The sequence below is a fragment of the Piliocolobus tephrosceles genome, chromosome 12 (genome assembly GCF_002776525.5).
Source record: "Piliocolobus tephrosceles isolate RC106 chromosome 12, ASM277652v3, whole genome shotgun sequence".
Classification (NCBI taxonomy): Eukaryota; Metazoa; Chordata; class Mammalia; order Primates; family Cercopithecidae; genus Piliocolobus; species Piliocolobus tephrosceles.
In genome coordinates this window covers 76,054,859-76,071,803 of record NC_045445.1, presented here as the reverse complement: position 1 = coordinate 76,071,803, position 16,945 = coordinate 76,054,859, and the positions used below count along the sequence as shown (strand labels likewise).

Here is a 16,945-nt window from a genome sequence, read left to right as displayed (position 1 = left end):
TATCCATCTCCTCAAGCATTTATCCTTTGTGTTACAAACAATCCAATTATACTCTTAATTTTTAAAATCTACAATTAAATTATCATTGACTATAGTCACTCCATTGTGCTATCAAACAGTAGGTCTTATTCATTCTGGTTTTTTTTTTTTTTGGTACTCATAAAGAATCCCCCCCTCCCCCCACCACCCCCAGCTTCTGGTAGCTATCATTCTACACTCTATCTCCATGAGTTCAAGTGTTTTGATTTTTAGCTCCCACAAATAAGTGACAACATGCAATGTTTGCCTTTCTGTGCTCAGCTTATTTCACTTAGTATAACGACCTCCAGTTCCATTCATGTTGTTGCAAATGATAGGATCTCATTCTTTTTTATGGCTGAATAGTACTCCCAAAACTTATTCGTGTCTTTGTTCCAACCACAGGGTTTATTCATAACAATTCTTCATATTTTCAGCTTTCTTAATCATCTACCAGTCCTCAGGTGTTAGTATGAAGTAGAACGAAACAAACTCTTAGTTAAGGTATACATTTCCAACTCCCTCCTTAAATCTGGAACAGATCTGGAAATACAACTGGCAGATAATTACTGAAGAAGACAGGGAACAGAGAAGCGAGCATTTTTATCCTTAAATGCCATCTGCTCCGTTATCAGTTCACCTACTTCCTGGATAGGGCTAAAATCTATGGTTGTCCCCTTTCCTTAGTTTTTAATTTTTTGGTGGTGTCTCCATTTATTTGTTCCGCAATTGCTACTAAGCCTATTTCTCTGTAATCAGATATTTTCTAGAGAACTGCAGGGTTTTTTTGCATATGTGATACCTTCAAGTGTCAGTTCTCACAGCAAAGTTTTTCCAATGATGGCCTGCCTTGTTAAACATCCCAAAAAGATCAACTGGAAAACATTTACCACCCAGAGGAATCTCACTTTATTTTCTAACATTTACTTAACGTCTTTCTAACATTACCTAACGTCTTCTATATGCCAGGTACTGCATTAGGTACCTTACAGCCCTCATCTCATTTAATTTTCACAATAGCCAAAGAAATCAGCATTTTTTCCATTCTTCTGATGAGGAAAATGAGACTCAGAGTAACTTGTTACACATCATTGGGGGTGGATTAAAGCATATCCTTTTTAAAACTACAGACTTTTTTGGAAAATTGGGAAGGGAGACCTATCTGCCATCCTAGCATTATGATGACCGGTTTTATTATGCTTCAGTCTGCATTGTGTGTTCATCACTTTCCATATTTCATATTATTTATTTATTATTATAGATTCCCAGAAGAAATATGAATAATTTTATCAAAGACCATGCTTTTTCATTTTTATCATGCTGCCTCTCTAAGATAACACCAGATGTGAGGACGAACAACTTCCCTTCCACAAAAAGGGGAAAGGATTCACCATAAAATAAAACCAGTCGCTGCAAAAACAAGACTTTGTTGCCTAGCAGAAAACATACGCTTTGGAACTAGACAGACCAGTGTGGGATCCCAGCTAAAATTCTTAGAGCTGTGCTTCTCTGAGCAAGCCCCCAACCTCCCTCTTACTTACTGTCAGCTCTCTTATCTATTTATCTATCTATCTACCTACCTACCTACCTACCTACAAGGGGTGGACAGAGACGAGCCTGGCTATATTGTTCAGGCTGGTCTCAAACTCTTGGCCTCAAGGGATCCTGCCACCTCAGCTTCCCAAAGTTCTGGGATTATAGGCATGAGCCACCATGCCTGGCCAGTCCCCTCATCTTTCAAGTCCCATCATCTTCCAAAGGGGGTTACTTACTCTGCAATGTTAATGTGTGGACTACAGATAATGAGTATAAACTATGGTGCCTGGCATGTAGAATGCATTCAACAAATATCAGAGAATAAATGGCTGGGCTCAGTGGCTCACATCTGTAATTCTGTCACTTTAGGAGGCCAACGCAGGAGGACTGCTGGAGGCCAGGAGTTTGAAACCAGCCTGGTCAACATAGTGAGATCCCGTCTCTACAAAACATTTTTAAAAATGTAAAAAGGAGAATAAGTCCATGTTCCAATGAAAGCATTGTTAAAGGTATGAATAATAAGCAGGGTAGCATTCCATTTAACAACAGACAACTATGAGGAACTTGAATGATTTTTAATCATATTCATTTAGGGGAGGTATCTTTTAAAAATAACATACACACACACACACACACACACACATACATATATATATACTTTTTTTTTTGAGACAGAGTCTCACTCTCTCATTCAAGCAATTCTCATGCCTCAGCCTCCTGAGTAGCGGGGACCACAGGCATGTGCCACCATGGCTGGCTATTTTTTTTTTTTTTGTATTTTTAGTAGAGAGGGAGTTTCCCCAAGTTGGCTGGCCTGGTCTTGAACTCCTGACCTCAAGTGATCCACCCGCCTCGGCCTCCCAAAGTACTGGGATTACAGGCATGAGCCACTGCACCCAGCAAAAAAATAGATTTTAAGATCAGACAATATCCTATTATTTAAAGTCAAGTTTACTATAGTAGACAGAGCTGGAATTTTTTTAAAATAGTGTTTTCAAAAACGGACAAAAAAATGTTCTGCAACAGAACACCCATATTTTGAAACTGTGTCTAAGGAGTACCATAGTAATCTTTTTAAAAACAGCCTAAACCATTCTCAGAGAGGGAAGGAGGAAAAACTAAATCATCTTTAGCAGCCTATATAAATTACATGCTTACTGATGAGAAAATCCAATTTTATGTTGTGAAATCTAAGAAAACCTACAACTGAAAGAACGGATTCCTGGCTGAACACAGTGGCTCATGCCTGTAATCCCAGCACTTCGGGAGGCCAAGGTGGGTGGATCACTTGAGCCCAGGAGTTCAAGAACAGCCTGGACAACAGGGCAAAACCCCATCTCTACAAAAAATACAAAAAATAATTAGGCATGGTGGCACATGCCTGTAGTTCTAGCTGGGAAGGCTTAGGTGGGAGGATCACCTGAGCCCAGTGAGGTCATAAGGCTGTACTGAGCTATGACCATTCCACTACACTCCAGCCTTGGCAACAGAGTGAGACCCCGTCTGAAAAAAAAAAATTATATATACACATTTATTTATTTATAAAAAGAAAGAACAGATTCCTGATTTTATATAAGTACACAGTTAATTCGATGTTTGTTGAGGACATTTTGACAGACAATGCTGGATGTGAGGTAAAGAAAAATTAATTAAGAAGTTTCAGCATTCAAGATGCTTACAGTGTTAGGGCAAAGACTGGCATATAAACAAGGACAATACAGGTCAGGCACGGAGGTTCACTCCTGTAATCTTAGCACTTTGGGAGGCCAAGGTGGGAGGATCACTTGACCCCAGGAAGTAGAGGCTGCAATGAGTCATGATAGTGCCATTGCACAGCATACAGCCTATGTAAGAGGCCCTGTCTCAAAATACATACATACATACCTACAATAACTATATGATGTGCTGAATTCATCTCAGTTTACCTGGAGGCACCAAGAAAACTTTAGCCGAGGAAGAAAGAAGATATTGTTTGAGCTAAGACTTGAAGAGCAGGAATCTTCAGGTGAATGAAAGGGTGGGGTAAGAGAAAAGGAAGATATTCTCGCCTAAGTCCTGTACATGCAATGAAAAGGGTGAATGTACTTCCAAGAGAGTACAGAAGGATCAAGGAAGGCATGCCATCTATTGCCTTAACATAAAATTCACATAACATAAAATTCACCATATTGACCATTTTAAAGTATACAATTCAGTGCTGATTCCTTAAAAAAAAAAAAAAAAACCAACCTATTTTCAGCTAGGCCATTCTGCTTCCAGTTCAGTGAGAGAGTCAATGAATAAATATAATTTCACTGGTAGAAATGTTAAGCTTTAAAAAGCCTTCACTTTTTTTTTTTTTTTTTTTTTGAGACGGAGTCTTGCTCAGTCACCCAGGCTGGAGTGTGGTGGCGCGATCTCGGCTCACTGCAAGCTCCGCCTCCCGGGTTCACGCCATTCTCCTGCCTCAGCCTCCCGAGTAGCTGGGACTACAGGCGCCCGCCAGTACGCCACGCTAGCTTTTTTTTTTTTTTTTTTGTATTTTTAGTAGAGACGGGGTTTCACTGCGTTAGCCAGGATGGTCTCGATCTCCTGACCTCGTGATCCGCCCGTCTCCGCCTCCCAAAGTACTGGGATTACAGCGTGAGCCACCGCGCCCGACCTTCACTTGGTCAAGCCTTCACTTTTTAATTAAAAAGAACAAGTGCACTAGGCACAGTGGCTCACACTTATAATCCCAACACTTTGGGAGACCAAGGCCGAAGCAACACTTGAGCCCAGGAGTTCGAGACTAGCCTGGCAACACAGAGAGACTCCGTCTCTATGAAAAGATAAAAAAGTAGCCGGGGATATTGTGGCACATGCTGGTAGTCCTAGATATTCAGGAGGTGGAGGTGAGAGGATCACTAGAGCCCAGGAAGTTGAGGCTGCAGTGAGCCATGATCCCGCCACTGAACTTCAGCCTGGGCAACAGAGCGAGACCCTGTCTCAAAAAAAAAATAAAAATAAAAACAAAAAGAAAAGAAAAAGAAAAAAAAAAAATGTGGTCACCGTGGAAAATCAGGTAATACCAGCATGTAAAGTAAAAAGTGAAAACGTTCCGCTCATCGACAGTCCCAACTGCCCAGAGATAACCACTGTTAAGGTACTGTCATGTATCCTTACAGAGATTTCTCTATACATACACATATACTTATATATAGGGGATGCTGTTATTTTCAGCATAAAACATTTCTAAGACATAAAATTATGTATTGTCTGCATCTTGTTTTCCACATAATAGCTTAGGATCCTCCCAAAGGACATCAATTTCTAGTTTCAGTGTCTGAGCCTGCTCACTTCACGATATTTTTGACAATTGTATATTTTTATTGTACTCCTTGCCAATCTAATAAGCAACTCATTAAGTTTAATTTCCTAGCTTAGTTTTTCTTCTTATGTAATAGTTTGAATACTTAGAAACATAGAGAAGATAGCTTTCTTTCTTAATTCAGTTCAAGTAGAACAAGCATCTGAAGTGCTTAACTGGTATTTTTAAAGTATGTGTACAGTCCTTCTGTAACAGAGGAAGCACAGAATGTACAGGAAATAGCGTTAGAATGACTGACGTAGGGTTTGAGTCCTTGTTCATTTTCTAAATTTAAGACTCTATTTTTCTCATCTATAAAATTAGAGGGTATAAATAATTGCTAGTAGTCTTAAAGTTCTAAGAGTATATGACTCCAAATCACGAACGTTTGAAAACACACTGTTAAAATTCCTCTACTTGAATTGCTTAATGGTGAGAATACTGTATCTCCTCCACTTCCCAAAGCCTATAAATTCCACAAGATCTTAGTTTTGTTCATTTATGTATACCAAGCGCCTAGAACATTGCCTAGCATGCTTACATTTGTGGAATGATTGAAAATGGGTAGTAGCTTTCAATCTGGTAAATTGTCTTAAAACAATTATTTGGACAAAATAATAAACCTGGCATAATTTCACTCTTCGGTCTAACTCTCACACTCCTGAAATGAAAATGCTACAAAATAGAGAACTTGTATACATCATTCAGGGAGTTACATCTGCCAACTGTAAAGAGTCTCAGATATTCTACTCCCGGGATCTAAGTCGAACTCCCCAGCCCCAACACCTGATGGGGCCCACACTCAAAAGTGTCAAAACTCATAGCTATGCAGATTCACAAGCCTATAGAAGTCGGGCTGTCACCTACCCTACCCCACTCTCAGACTCTACATCCCCAGAAGACGAAGAGTTACAGTTCCTTCTCTCACGAATTCCACAACTCCGAAAACCGCGGAATTGAAGCCATCAGGCATAGAAGCGGCAGGGAAGGGGGGTTGGGAAGAGGCGAACAGACCCTCTCAAGCCCCAGTCATTGGGAAAAGTCCATGTCGCTGGAAACCGCGTCCTCACCTCCTTCTTTCTTTGGGCAGAGGCCGAGGGAACGTCATAAACGATGAGTAGCGCCACCGCCATGGTCACAGAGACACACCAAACCCACCAACGCGCTGCCATGTTCGCTGCTCTCCCTTCTATAAGCGAAACTTTGCTCCAGCTAGGTCTGAGGGTGGGGCGTGAGAACAGGCAAATCGACCCCTTGCCTTTCCTCATTGGTCCAGCTCAGCCCTGCGGGGCGACCCCTCACATTACGTCACAGTGCCCTGGCGCTACACGCCAGCTAATAGACGGTTGATTTCTAACTGGCCCCGGCCGGCCAATAGAAAAAGGATAATCTGGAGGTTTTTCATTGGTCCGCTAAAGATAATGACCAGCCTCTTCCTCGATACGTACACATCTAGCGCGCTGCCGCTTTCCAAGTACGCATGCGCAGTTGTGAAATAGTGCGGCGTTAGTCCAAAACGGCTTGAAGTTGCTAGAACGGAGTATTTCACCCAAAGACTCATTTAGAAGTCCTTGAAATTCGCTTCCTTCATGTAATATTTTAGAAAAATGGGACCTAGGCCGGGCGCGGTGGCTCACGCCTGTAACCCCAGCACTTTGGGAGGCCGAGGCGGGCGGATCACAAGGTCAGGAGATCGAGACCACGGTGAAACCCCGTCTCTACTAAAAATACAAAAAATTAGCGTGGCGCGGTGGCGGGCGCCTGTAGTCCCAGCTACTAGGGAGGCTGAGGCAGGAGAATGGCGTGAACCCAGGAGGCGGAGCTTGCAGTGAGCCGAGATCGCGCACTGCACTCCAGCCTGGTGGACAGAGTGAGACTCCGTCTCAAAAAAAAAAAAAGAAAAATGGGACCTAGCCGAGCGAGGGATGAGAGCTATCTAGTCCGTCATCCTGCCTCCAAAGTACTTCCAAGTGAAAAAATAAAAGTAGGAAAGCAAAAATATACCTAATATCACTGAGGGAAATTTTTTTTTGTTTTTTTGGAGACAGAGTCTCGCTCTGCCCCCAGGCTGGAGTGCAGTGGCGCGATCTCGGCTCACTGCAAGCTCCGCCTCCCGGGTTCACGCCATTCTCCTGCCTCAGCCTCCCGAGTAGCTGGGACTACAGGCGCCCGCCGCTACGCCTGGCTAATTTTTTTTGTATTTTTAGTAGAGATGGGGTTTCACTGTGTTAGCCAGGATGGTCTCGATCTCCTGACCTCGTGATCCGCCCGTCTCGGCCTCCCAAAGTGCTGGGATTACAGGCGTGAGCCACCGCGCCCGGCACCGAGGGAAATTTTTAAAGGTAAATATGAACAAGAGCTTGTTGAATACCTATTGTGTCCTAGAAACTGTGCCAGGGGCGCTGAAAAAAGAGGACATCAAAGATTATTTTAAAAAGTTTTTATTTATGGCCTTTTTTGAGATGGAGTTTCGCTCTTGTAGCCAAGGCTGGCGTGCAGTGGCGCAATCTCGGCCCACTGCAACCTCCTCCTCCCGGGTTCAAGCGATTCTCCTGCCTCAGCCTCCCGAGTAGCTGGGATTACAGGCGCCCACCATCACGCCCGGCTAATTTTTCATATTTTAGTAGAGACTGGGTTTCTCCATGTTGGGGCAGGCTGGTCTCGAACTCCTGACCTCAGGTGATCTGCCCGCCTCGGCCTCCCAAAGTTCTGGGATTACAGGCTTGAGCCACCGCCCCAGCCGGCTGCATTTTTATTTTTATTTATTTTTTTTAATCAGTTAAACTCCTTGACTTAACTATTTAAAGCACCAACAAGGACTTTAATTGCAGGTTACAGATAGCAAATTCCTTCCTTTTATTCATTATTTTGTTTGGGGGATGGGTGCAAAAGTAAGGTTGTAGAGAAGAAAAACACCAACAAGATAAAATCAATCTGCCTGCAATTTGGATTCATTTTGATGGTGTGGAAAATATTATATGACTATTATTTTAGGCGCTACTGGAAAAAAAAAACAGGAAATTAATTTCAGTATGTTGGAGAGACAAGGAGATGGGATGGAAAGAAAAATAGCTGGTTCCGAAGTGAAGAGATGTGAAGTAGAGATGTGAAAAAAATTAAATTATTTATGGAAACTTATATTAAGAAAATGCAGGCCGGGTGCGGTGGCTCATGCCTGTAATCCCAGCATTTTGGGAGGCCGAGGTGGGTGGATTACCTGAGGTCGGGAGTTCGAGACCAGCCTGACCAACATGGCAAAACCCCCGTCTCTACTAAAAATATAAAAATTAGCCGGCCATGGTGGCTCAGGCCTGTAATCCCAGCTACATGGGAGGCTGAGGCAGAAGACTTGCTTGAACCCCGGAGGCGGTGGTTGCAATGAGCTGAAATCGTGTTATCACACTCCAGCCTGGGCAACAAGAGTGAAAGTCCATATATATATATATATATATATAAAAGAAAATGCAAAAAAAAGTACACTGAGACATACTGTGTGATTCAATTTATATGACATATGACATTCTGGAAAAGGCAAACTCATTGGTACAGAGAACAGATTAGTGACTGCCAGGGGCTAGGTTTAGGGAAAGGGGTTGATTACAAAGAGGTCAAACAAGGGTGTTTTTATGATGCTAGAACTATTCTGTCCTTAATTGTGGTGGTGGTGACATAATTGTATGCATTTGTCAAAACGCATAGAACTGTACACTAAAAAGTGAATTTTACTGTGTGTATGTTTTGAAAATAAAAATTTTAAAGTTTAAAAGGGTTATCTTACCTATCATATCGGCAAAAATCCAAAAGCTTGATGCTACATGCTATTAGCAAGTCTGTGGGGAGACAGGCACCCTTTATATTAATACATTGCTGGCGGGAAGGCAAAATGTTACATCTATAATTTGGCAATATCTAACAAAACTACACATATTTTTATCCTTTAATCCAGCAATCCCACTTCTAGTAACCTACCTTGGAGAGATACATCCAGCAATATGAAAATATGTGTGCACAAAGTTACTCATTTCAGCATTATTGAAACTGAAATATTCTTGAAACTACCTAAATGTTCCAACATAGGAGATTGATTGAATATACTATAGCACATATACACCACAGATTTTGCAGCTGTAAAAAAGGAATGAGGAAGACTTATGTAAAATGATAGTGGATTTTTATGCTACATTTGTATAAAATAGAGAAATAAGAAAACATACAGGTATTTGCCTGTTTTTGCAAAAGGAAACACACGAGAGATAAACCAGAAAGTAATGAAATCGGTTACCTATAGGAATTGGTGGAAATGGAATGCAACAGTTGAGAGGGAATGACACTTCTCTAAGTACACTAGTCTGTTTAGTTTTGACTTTTGGAATAATGTTAATATTTTCAATAGTCAAAATGTATAATCAAATCATTTAGTTTTACAAGATGAAAAAGTCTTAGAGATGGATAATGGTGATAGTTGCACAACAATGTGAATGCCATTAATGCCACTGAACTGTATGTATTTTACTTTTTGTTTTGAGACAGGTCTCAGGCTAGAGTGCAGCGGTGCCATCTGGGCTCACCCTAACCTCCGCCTCCCCGGTTCAAGCAAGTCTCATGCCTCAGCCTCCCGAGTAGCTGGTATTACAAGCGTGTGCCACCACGCCCAGCTAATGTTTTTGTATATTAGTAGAGAAGGGGTTTTGCCATGTTGCCTTTTCTTTTTTTTCTTTCTTTTTCTTTTTCTTTTCTTTCTTTCTTTCTTTTTTTTTTTTTTTTTTTGAGACGAAGTCTTGCTCTGTTGCCAGACTGGAGTGCAGTGATGCCATCTCAGTTCACTGCAACTCCGACTTCCTGGTTCAAGCGATTCTGCCGCCTCAGCCTCAGCCTCCTAAGTAGCTGGGACGACAGGCGCGCGTCACCACGCTTGGCTAATTTTTGTATTTTTAGTAGAGACGGGGGTTTCACCATTGTGGCCAGGCTGGTCTTGAACTCCTGACCTCGTGATCCGCACACCTTGGCCTCTCAAAGTGCTGGGATTACAGGCGTGAGCCACCGCGCCCGGCCAATAGCTTTCTAAATTTGTTTTATCACGTATTTATCTACATATTACAATAGTTTTTACTATTCTTGCAACTTTTCTCTAAACTTGAAGTTATTTGAAAACTAAAAACTAAGCCAATTAGTATAGTAGTAATAGCAGACAAAAAAAAAGTGACAGAAGTAAAGGAAGTTTTGGGGGAACAGAAAGAAGAAAGGGCTAGTGTGGAGATACCAAACCGAAGCTTGTGGAACTTTAACACCATTTTGAACCTAGTTCCTTAAATGATTCCGCGGAAGATCAGTGTCTTGGCTGCCCTCTATAGAGCTCTAAACCTGGCTTAGAGGAGTTCTTTCATTCTTCATTAACCACCACCGACCTTACGTCATTTTATAAAGCCGGAAACTACATTTCCCAAAAGGCCATTTTTTTCCTCGCGGTAAAAAGGATTGCAATTACTATAGGTTTTACAGATCTCGTGAGATTTCACCAAATGTCATTAAGAATCCCGGCTGAAAGCCATTTTGTTTTTCAGCTCTCTTCAAGGGTACCTGAAGCGAATTTGCACCAAAGCAGCAGCTCCATTGTCGCAGTTCTAGCTTCACCTTCACGATGTTTCCCTTGGTCAAAAACGCACTAAATCGTCTCCAAGGTGAGCAAAAATTATGACAAATCATTTACAACAACCTTATATCAATTTATCCTCGCAGCCTCGTGTCCTTTCCCTCTACCAACATCTCGGCCTTCTAATCCTGAATGCTGTCTCCCATCTCGTTCCAAGTCATTGGGATGATGTCGTTAGCATTGGCTTTATCACCCAGTCTTTCTGTTTCGGTTTCCAGCTCTGTTTGTGTTATCGGAGTGATAGTCTAGCTCTGCTTTTTAATTCTTCAGTAACCTATGATTTCAGGGAAGGACACTCTTGGTAGACACCTCGTTCCTTAAGTGATGTCCTACATTTTAGCTTTGGGGATATGTTTACTCCTAACCCTGTATAGAAGAATATCTTCTCCAATTCCTATTACTGCAATAGACGGAAACTGTAAATCTAGCTCTTCACATGGTTTAATTGCAGGGAAACAACCCAAATCGTATCGATGCAGCTTTGAAGTTATTTGCGGATTAACAATGTTAGCTGGGCAGGCGCGGTGGCTCACGCTTGTAATCCCAGAACTTTGGGAGGCCGAGGCCGGCGGATCACCTGAGGTCAGGAGTTCGAGACCAGCCTGACCAACATGGTGAAACCCTATTTCTACTAAAAATACAAAAATTAGCGCGGCGTGGCGGCGGGCGCCTGTCAATCCCAGCTACTTGGGAGGCTGAGGCAAGAGAATCGCTTGAACCCGGCAGGCGGAGGTTGCAGTGAGCCAAGACTGCCACTGCACTCCAGCCTGGGCAACAAAAGCGGGACTCCGTCTCGGAAAAAAAAACACAAAACAATGTTAGCTGTCCTGAAAGTAATCGTGTTCATTTTTTTCTCATCAAAAGGTTGGGCAGGTACAGGGAGTTTTGAGACCAGCATTATGTAGTGAAAATGCAGTAGACTGAGGAGAACAAATTAATTTTCATACTTGATTTGGGCAGAAGGTGACCTTCAGTAACGTGGGCGGTTGTTACACAATGAAAGTGACCCTGAATTACTATTTAGTTTGTTTAGCCATCTTTTGATTTTCACTTAACAGAATCATTGGAGGATATTACTAGATTGTCTTCTAAACACGTAAGCAACTTTGAAAATAACTACAAAATATTAGCTGGACTATTTTCATATTCCAAAAGTAGCATTTATTATCTCTTTTACTTTGGGCATATGATTTAGCCCTCCCAACCTCAGTTTCCTTCTTTGTAAAATAAGTAATTTGTAAATAATGCCTAAATTGTAAATTGTAAATAATACCTATTTCATGGGGTTGTTGAGGATTTTATGAGATCACCAATGTATGGTAATTAAACAGTTGTCACAGAGGAGAGGGCTAATGAAATCCACCAGAGTTACATGAGTGTGTTGAAGTTATGAGATGTTGCAGAATTTTTTGGTAGTCTTAATTTCTTTGCTTTTTGAGCAAATAGGGCCACCTTGTACCTCAGGAAAGGTTTTTTTTTTTTTTTTTTGAGACGGAGTCTCGCTCTGTCACCCAGGCTGGGGCACAGTGGCCGGATCTCAGCTCACTGCAAGCTCCGCCTCCCGGGTTTACGCCATTCTCCTGCCTCAGCCTCCCGAGTAGCTGGGACTACAGGCGCCCGCCACCTCACCCGGCTAAGTTTTTTGTATTTTTAGTAGAGACGGGGTTTCACCGTGTTAACCAGGATGGTCTGGATCTCCTGACCTCGTGATCCGCCCGTCTCGGCCTCCCAAAGTGCTGGGATTACAGGCTTGAGCCACCGCGCCCGGCCGGTTTTTTGTTTTTTTTTCAGTGTGGAATTCACATGCCCACTTCTTATCTTTTCTGGAGCAGAATATATTATGAAATATTTGTAAATTTGCCTATCCCAGTGTGACTAAAAGATGAAAAGGGAAAGCTATGGAAGACAATTAGAAGATCCAATAATGGTCAGATTAACTATCATGAAGTAACTCATTGCACCACGTAGAAATATTAATTGCTAGTGAATGGGCAACGTTGTAGTTTCTTTTTTTTTTGACAAAGTTTCGCTTTTGTTGCCCAGACTGGAGTGCAGTGGCTTAATCTTGGCTCACTGTAATCTCAGCCTCCCAGGTTTAAGTAATTCTCCTGCCTCAGGCTCCCTAGCTTTTCATTATATATATAAGTATCTTTTGAGGCTCTTTAAAACAATAAGGACCTGCTACTTAAATTGGACAGGAAGGAAAAAAAAAAAAAAAAAAAAAACAGCTAGAAACAAGCTTTTTCCAGTCTCGGCTGTTTCCCAAACCCTCCTTTTTAGTTCCTCCAGGGTCCGTTTGGAAACTTTTTTGTTCTCTTTCTACTAGTATAATAGTAACAGCAAAGTTTATCATTCTGCTCAGAAACTAACTCCTTAGCTAATTCTACTTCCTTGTACGATATTGATTTTTATCTACATGTGTAATCCTCTAGACTGGAAGTTACTTGAGGACAGAATCTCTGTCTTACACTTTTTTATGTACCCCATTTCTTATTTTTATTTTTAGGGACAGAGAATTGCTCTGTTACTCAGGCTGGAGTGTAGTGGTGTGATCATAGCTCACTGCATCCTCTAACTCCTGGACTCAAATCATCGTCTAGCTACAGCCTCCTGAGTAGCTGGGACTACAGGTGTACGTGCACCACCATACTGGGCTAATTTTTAATTTTCAGTTTTTTTGTAGAGACAGGATCTCACTGTGTTTCCTAGCTGGTCTAACTCCTGGCCTCAAGCGATCCTCCTACCTTGGCCTCCAAAAGTATTGGGATTACTCCGAAAGTACTGGGATTACTGGGCCACTGTGCCCGGCCCACTAATTTTTTAAAAATCAAGATCACTCTAGTTTTGGCGAGTATTTTTGTTACTGTAGTAATTTTACAATCATAAGCATTTAGTGTGCTTTAATTTGAAGTTCATTTGAGTTCATTTGCCCTTGTATGTTGTAAGTTGTTGGGCTCTATTAGTAAACTTTAATGAAAATTTAAGTCATAAGTATTCGAATTAATCAATGGGAGCCAAAATTTCAGGGGTTATGTAAATACCACTTTGTAGAGAATGTTACTGACATCATTCATTCCTTGCTTTTTTCCCAATACTATTATGAAAACTCTGAGGCATACAGAAAAGTTGGAAGAATTGTATGAACACCCATATACCCACCACAAAGATTCTACAGTTAACATTTTGCTATGTTTTATCACATATCTGTCCAAAAAGAAGATGAATCTGTCAATTCATCTTCTTTTTGATGCATTTCAAAGTACACTGCTTTGCTTTGATTAATAGCTACAATATGTTTTAACATTTTATTGAACTACATAATACTGTAAAATTAACTTCCTTGGCTTTCCTGATTGGAAGTATCAATCACATGTGTTTTCTTTTCCTGACAATTGATAATATGCTTCTGTAATTTTTTTTTCCTATAAGTTCGAAGCATTCAGCAAACAGTGGCAAGGCAGAGCCACCAGAAACGTACACCTGATTTTCATGACAAATATGGTAATGCTGTATTAGCTGGTGGAGCCACTTTCTGTATTGCTACATGGACATATGTAAGTACTATTGATTAATGATTTCTATTTTAGATGTTTTTCATTCTCATTTAGTCTGTGCATTCAAAGTATCTTAACATAGTAGTGTACATATCTAGTTAGGAGGGACTTGAGAGATTGTGTAATCTAATTACCTACCCAGTACAGAGGTTTTTTTCCCGCAGCATTCATCCATCTTCTGTTCTTAACATTCCCGGTAATAAATTGCTTATTGGATCACAAGGCAGCCCTTTCCATATTATGTAGCTGTTTTTTGTTTGTTTGTTTGTTTGTTTTTTTAGAAGGAGTCTCGCTCTGTCCCCCAGGCTGGAGTGCAGTGGTACGATCTTGGCTCACTGCAACCTCTGCCTCCCTGGTTCAAACAATTCTTCTGCCTCAGGCTCCCGAGTAGCTGGGACTACAGGCGCACGCCACCATACCTGGCTAATTTTGGTTTTGTTTTTTATTTATTTATTTTTTTGAGACGGAGTCTCACTCTGTTGCCCAGGCTGGAGTGCAATGGCGTGATCTCGGGTCACTACAACCTCTGCCTCCTGGGTTCAAGGGATTTTCCTGCCTCACCCTCCCAACTAGTGGGATTACAGGCACCCTCCAGTATGCCCGGCTAATGTTTGTATTTTTAGTAGAGATGGGGTTTCACCATGTTAGTCAGGCTGGTCTCGAACTCCTGACCTCAGGTGATCCGCCCACCTTAGCTTCCCAAAGTGCTGGGATTACAGGTGTGAGCCACCGCGCCCAGCCTCGTGTGGCTGTTAAAAGGATCGTATGGTGAGTTAAAAATCTGCCTTTTTCCTATGCTAACCGTCGTTCATTGCAACACAGAAATTCTGATCCACTTCCATATAACAGCCATCAGATAATAGAAAATTGCTGTCATATCTCCTGAATTTTCTTTTTCAAATTAAACATCCTTAGTTTTATCAGTAATTTTTTTGTTCATGATTTCCAGGATTTTTACTACCTTGGATCACCTTCCTGGACATAACTTCACTTAACAATTTTTCTTTTAAAATTTTGCACTCAGAACTTAGCACAATATTCCTGACAGATGAGATGTAATATAACTTTTTATATTTTAGTTTCTTTACATCTTACATTTAACAATCTGTTTTTCAGTCACTGTACTTACTAGCAAAAAGTAGGAGTCCTGAAGTCTTTTTTTTTTTTTTTTTTTGAGATGGAGTATCGCTCTGCCACCCAGGCTGAAGTGTAATGGCGCGATCTCGGCTCACTGCAAGCTCCGCCTCCCGGGTTCATGCCATTCTCCTGCCTCAGCCTCCCTAGTAGCTGGGACTACAGGCGCCCACCACCATGCCCGGCTAATTTTTTGTATTTTTAGTAGAGATGGGGTTTCACCATGTTAGCCAGGATGGTCTCGATCTCCTGACCTCTTGATCTGCCTGCCTTGGCCTCCCAAAGTGCTGGGATTATAAGTGTGAGCCACTGTGCACGACCTAAAGTCTTAATAAATACAGAAGTTGGTTTAAAAAGATACAAATTAACCCTTACCGTAATAAACTTTATTTAAATAAATAGGCCTTTTTAATTTTTGTTTTGATTTTCCTGAAATCAAATATTAAGATGTGTGCCTAGGCTGGGCATGGTAGCTCACGCCTGTAGTCCCAGCACTTTGGGAGGCCCTGGCGGGTAGATCACCTGAGGTCAGGAGTTTAGTACTAGCATGGTGAAACCCCGTTTCTACTAAAAATACGAAAAGTAGCTGGGCATGGTGGTGGGCGCCTGTAATCCCAGCTACTTGGAAGGCTGAGGCAGGAGAATCGCTTGAACTTAGAGGTGGAGGTTGCAGTGAGTCGAGATCGTGCCACTGCATTCCAGCCTGGGCGACAAAGCGAGACTGTCTCAAAAAAAAAAAAAAAAGTATCCTTAATTAGAAGGATAAACAGATGTTGAACAAATGTTTGATCAGAGGAGCTGTTGGAGGTGAAATGTTCCTTAGTGATACAGAGAATACAAAACACTCTTTAGCAGTTATTAGGTAGTCGTGGTTGAGGGAATCAATGTTTTGAGTGGGTAGTATAGAAATGTGAAGTATAAATTTGAATTAAATACAATTTAAAAATTCATTTCCTCAGTGATACTAGTCACATTCCAGGTGACCAGTAGCCACATGTAGCTAGTGACTACTGTTTGGGACAGTGAGGATCTAGAACATTTCCTTCAGCTCAAGAAGTTCTATTGAACAACAGCACTGCACTAGAAAATTAGGACAGCAATCAGGTTTGACCTGTATGGAGGGTATTAGATCCCAGGTGAGTTTCTGTGTATTTTTAACCTATAGAGCAGAATATCTGTCATTTTCAAGAAATAGTCTCTAAGGGAGAGTATACTCTGTTTTAAGCATGTAACTGACAGCATTTTAATTCTTACAGGTAGCAACACAAATCGGAATAGAATGGAACCTGTCCCCTGTTGGCAGAGTTACCCCAAAGGAATGGAGAAATCAGTAATCATCCCAGCTGGTGTAATAATGAATTGTTTAAAAAACAGCTCATAATTGATGGCAAATTATAGCACTGTGTACCCATTAAGATATGGCATTATTGAAGAAATAAAGTACATTTGAAACCTTCATTGTAGGTTTTGTTTCTTTGTAAATGAAACCAAGCTTGATCACTTTAGCCTTTATGTTAAAGTCAAATGCTGCGCAACTTCTTAAATAGGTTTTTGTTTTTTGAGACGAAGTCACACTCTGTCCCCCAGGCTGGAGTGCAGTGGCGCCATCTCGGCTCACTGCGACCTCTGCCTCCTGGGTTCAAGCAATTCTCCTGTCTTAGCCTCCCAAGTAGCCAGAACTACAGGTGCATGCCACCACACCCAGCTAATTTATATATATATATA

The 16,945-nt window shown here is 41.4% G+C and overlaps 2 protein-coding genes across 2 annotated transcripts in view; one reads left to right on the top strand and one right to left on the bottom strand.

The window, feature by feature from the left end:
- Positions 1-6,237, bottom strand: part of MAGT1 (magnesium transporter 1) — a 56,751-nt gene extending 50,514 nt beyond the window's left edge. The window contains exon 1 of the mRNA XM_026452146.1: positions 5,953-6,237. Coding sequence (XP_026307931.1) covers positions 5,953-6,150 — 198 coding nt within the window. The 5' untranslated portion in view covers positions 6,151-6,237. The remainder of the gene's footprint in view (positions 1-5,952) is intronic.
- Positions 6,238-10,398: 4,161 nt separating this feature from the next.
- LOC111536059 (cytochrome c oxidase subunit 7B, mitochondrial) lies at positions 10,399-16,678 on the top strand. The gene is made up of 3 exons (XM_023202330.2): positions 10,399-10,560; positions 13,962-14,086; positions 16,477-16,678. Exons 1-3 carry the CDS (start codon positions 10,521-10,523, stop codon positions 16,552-16,554), a joined length of 243 nt encoding a protein of 80 aa, XP_023058098.1. The 5' UTR covers positions 10,399-10,520; the 3' UTR covers positions 16,555-16,678.
- Positions 16,679-16,945: the final 267 nt, after the last annotated feature.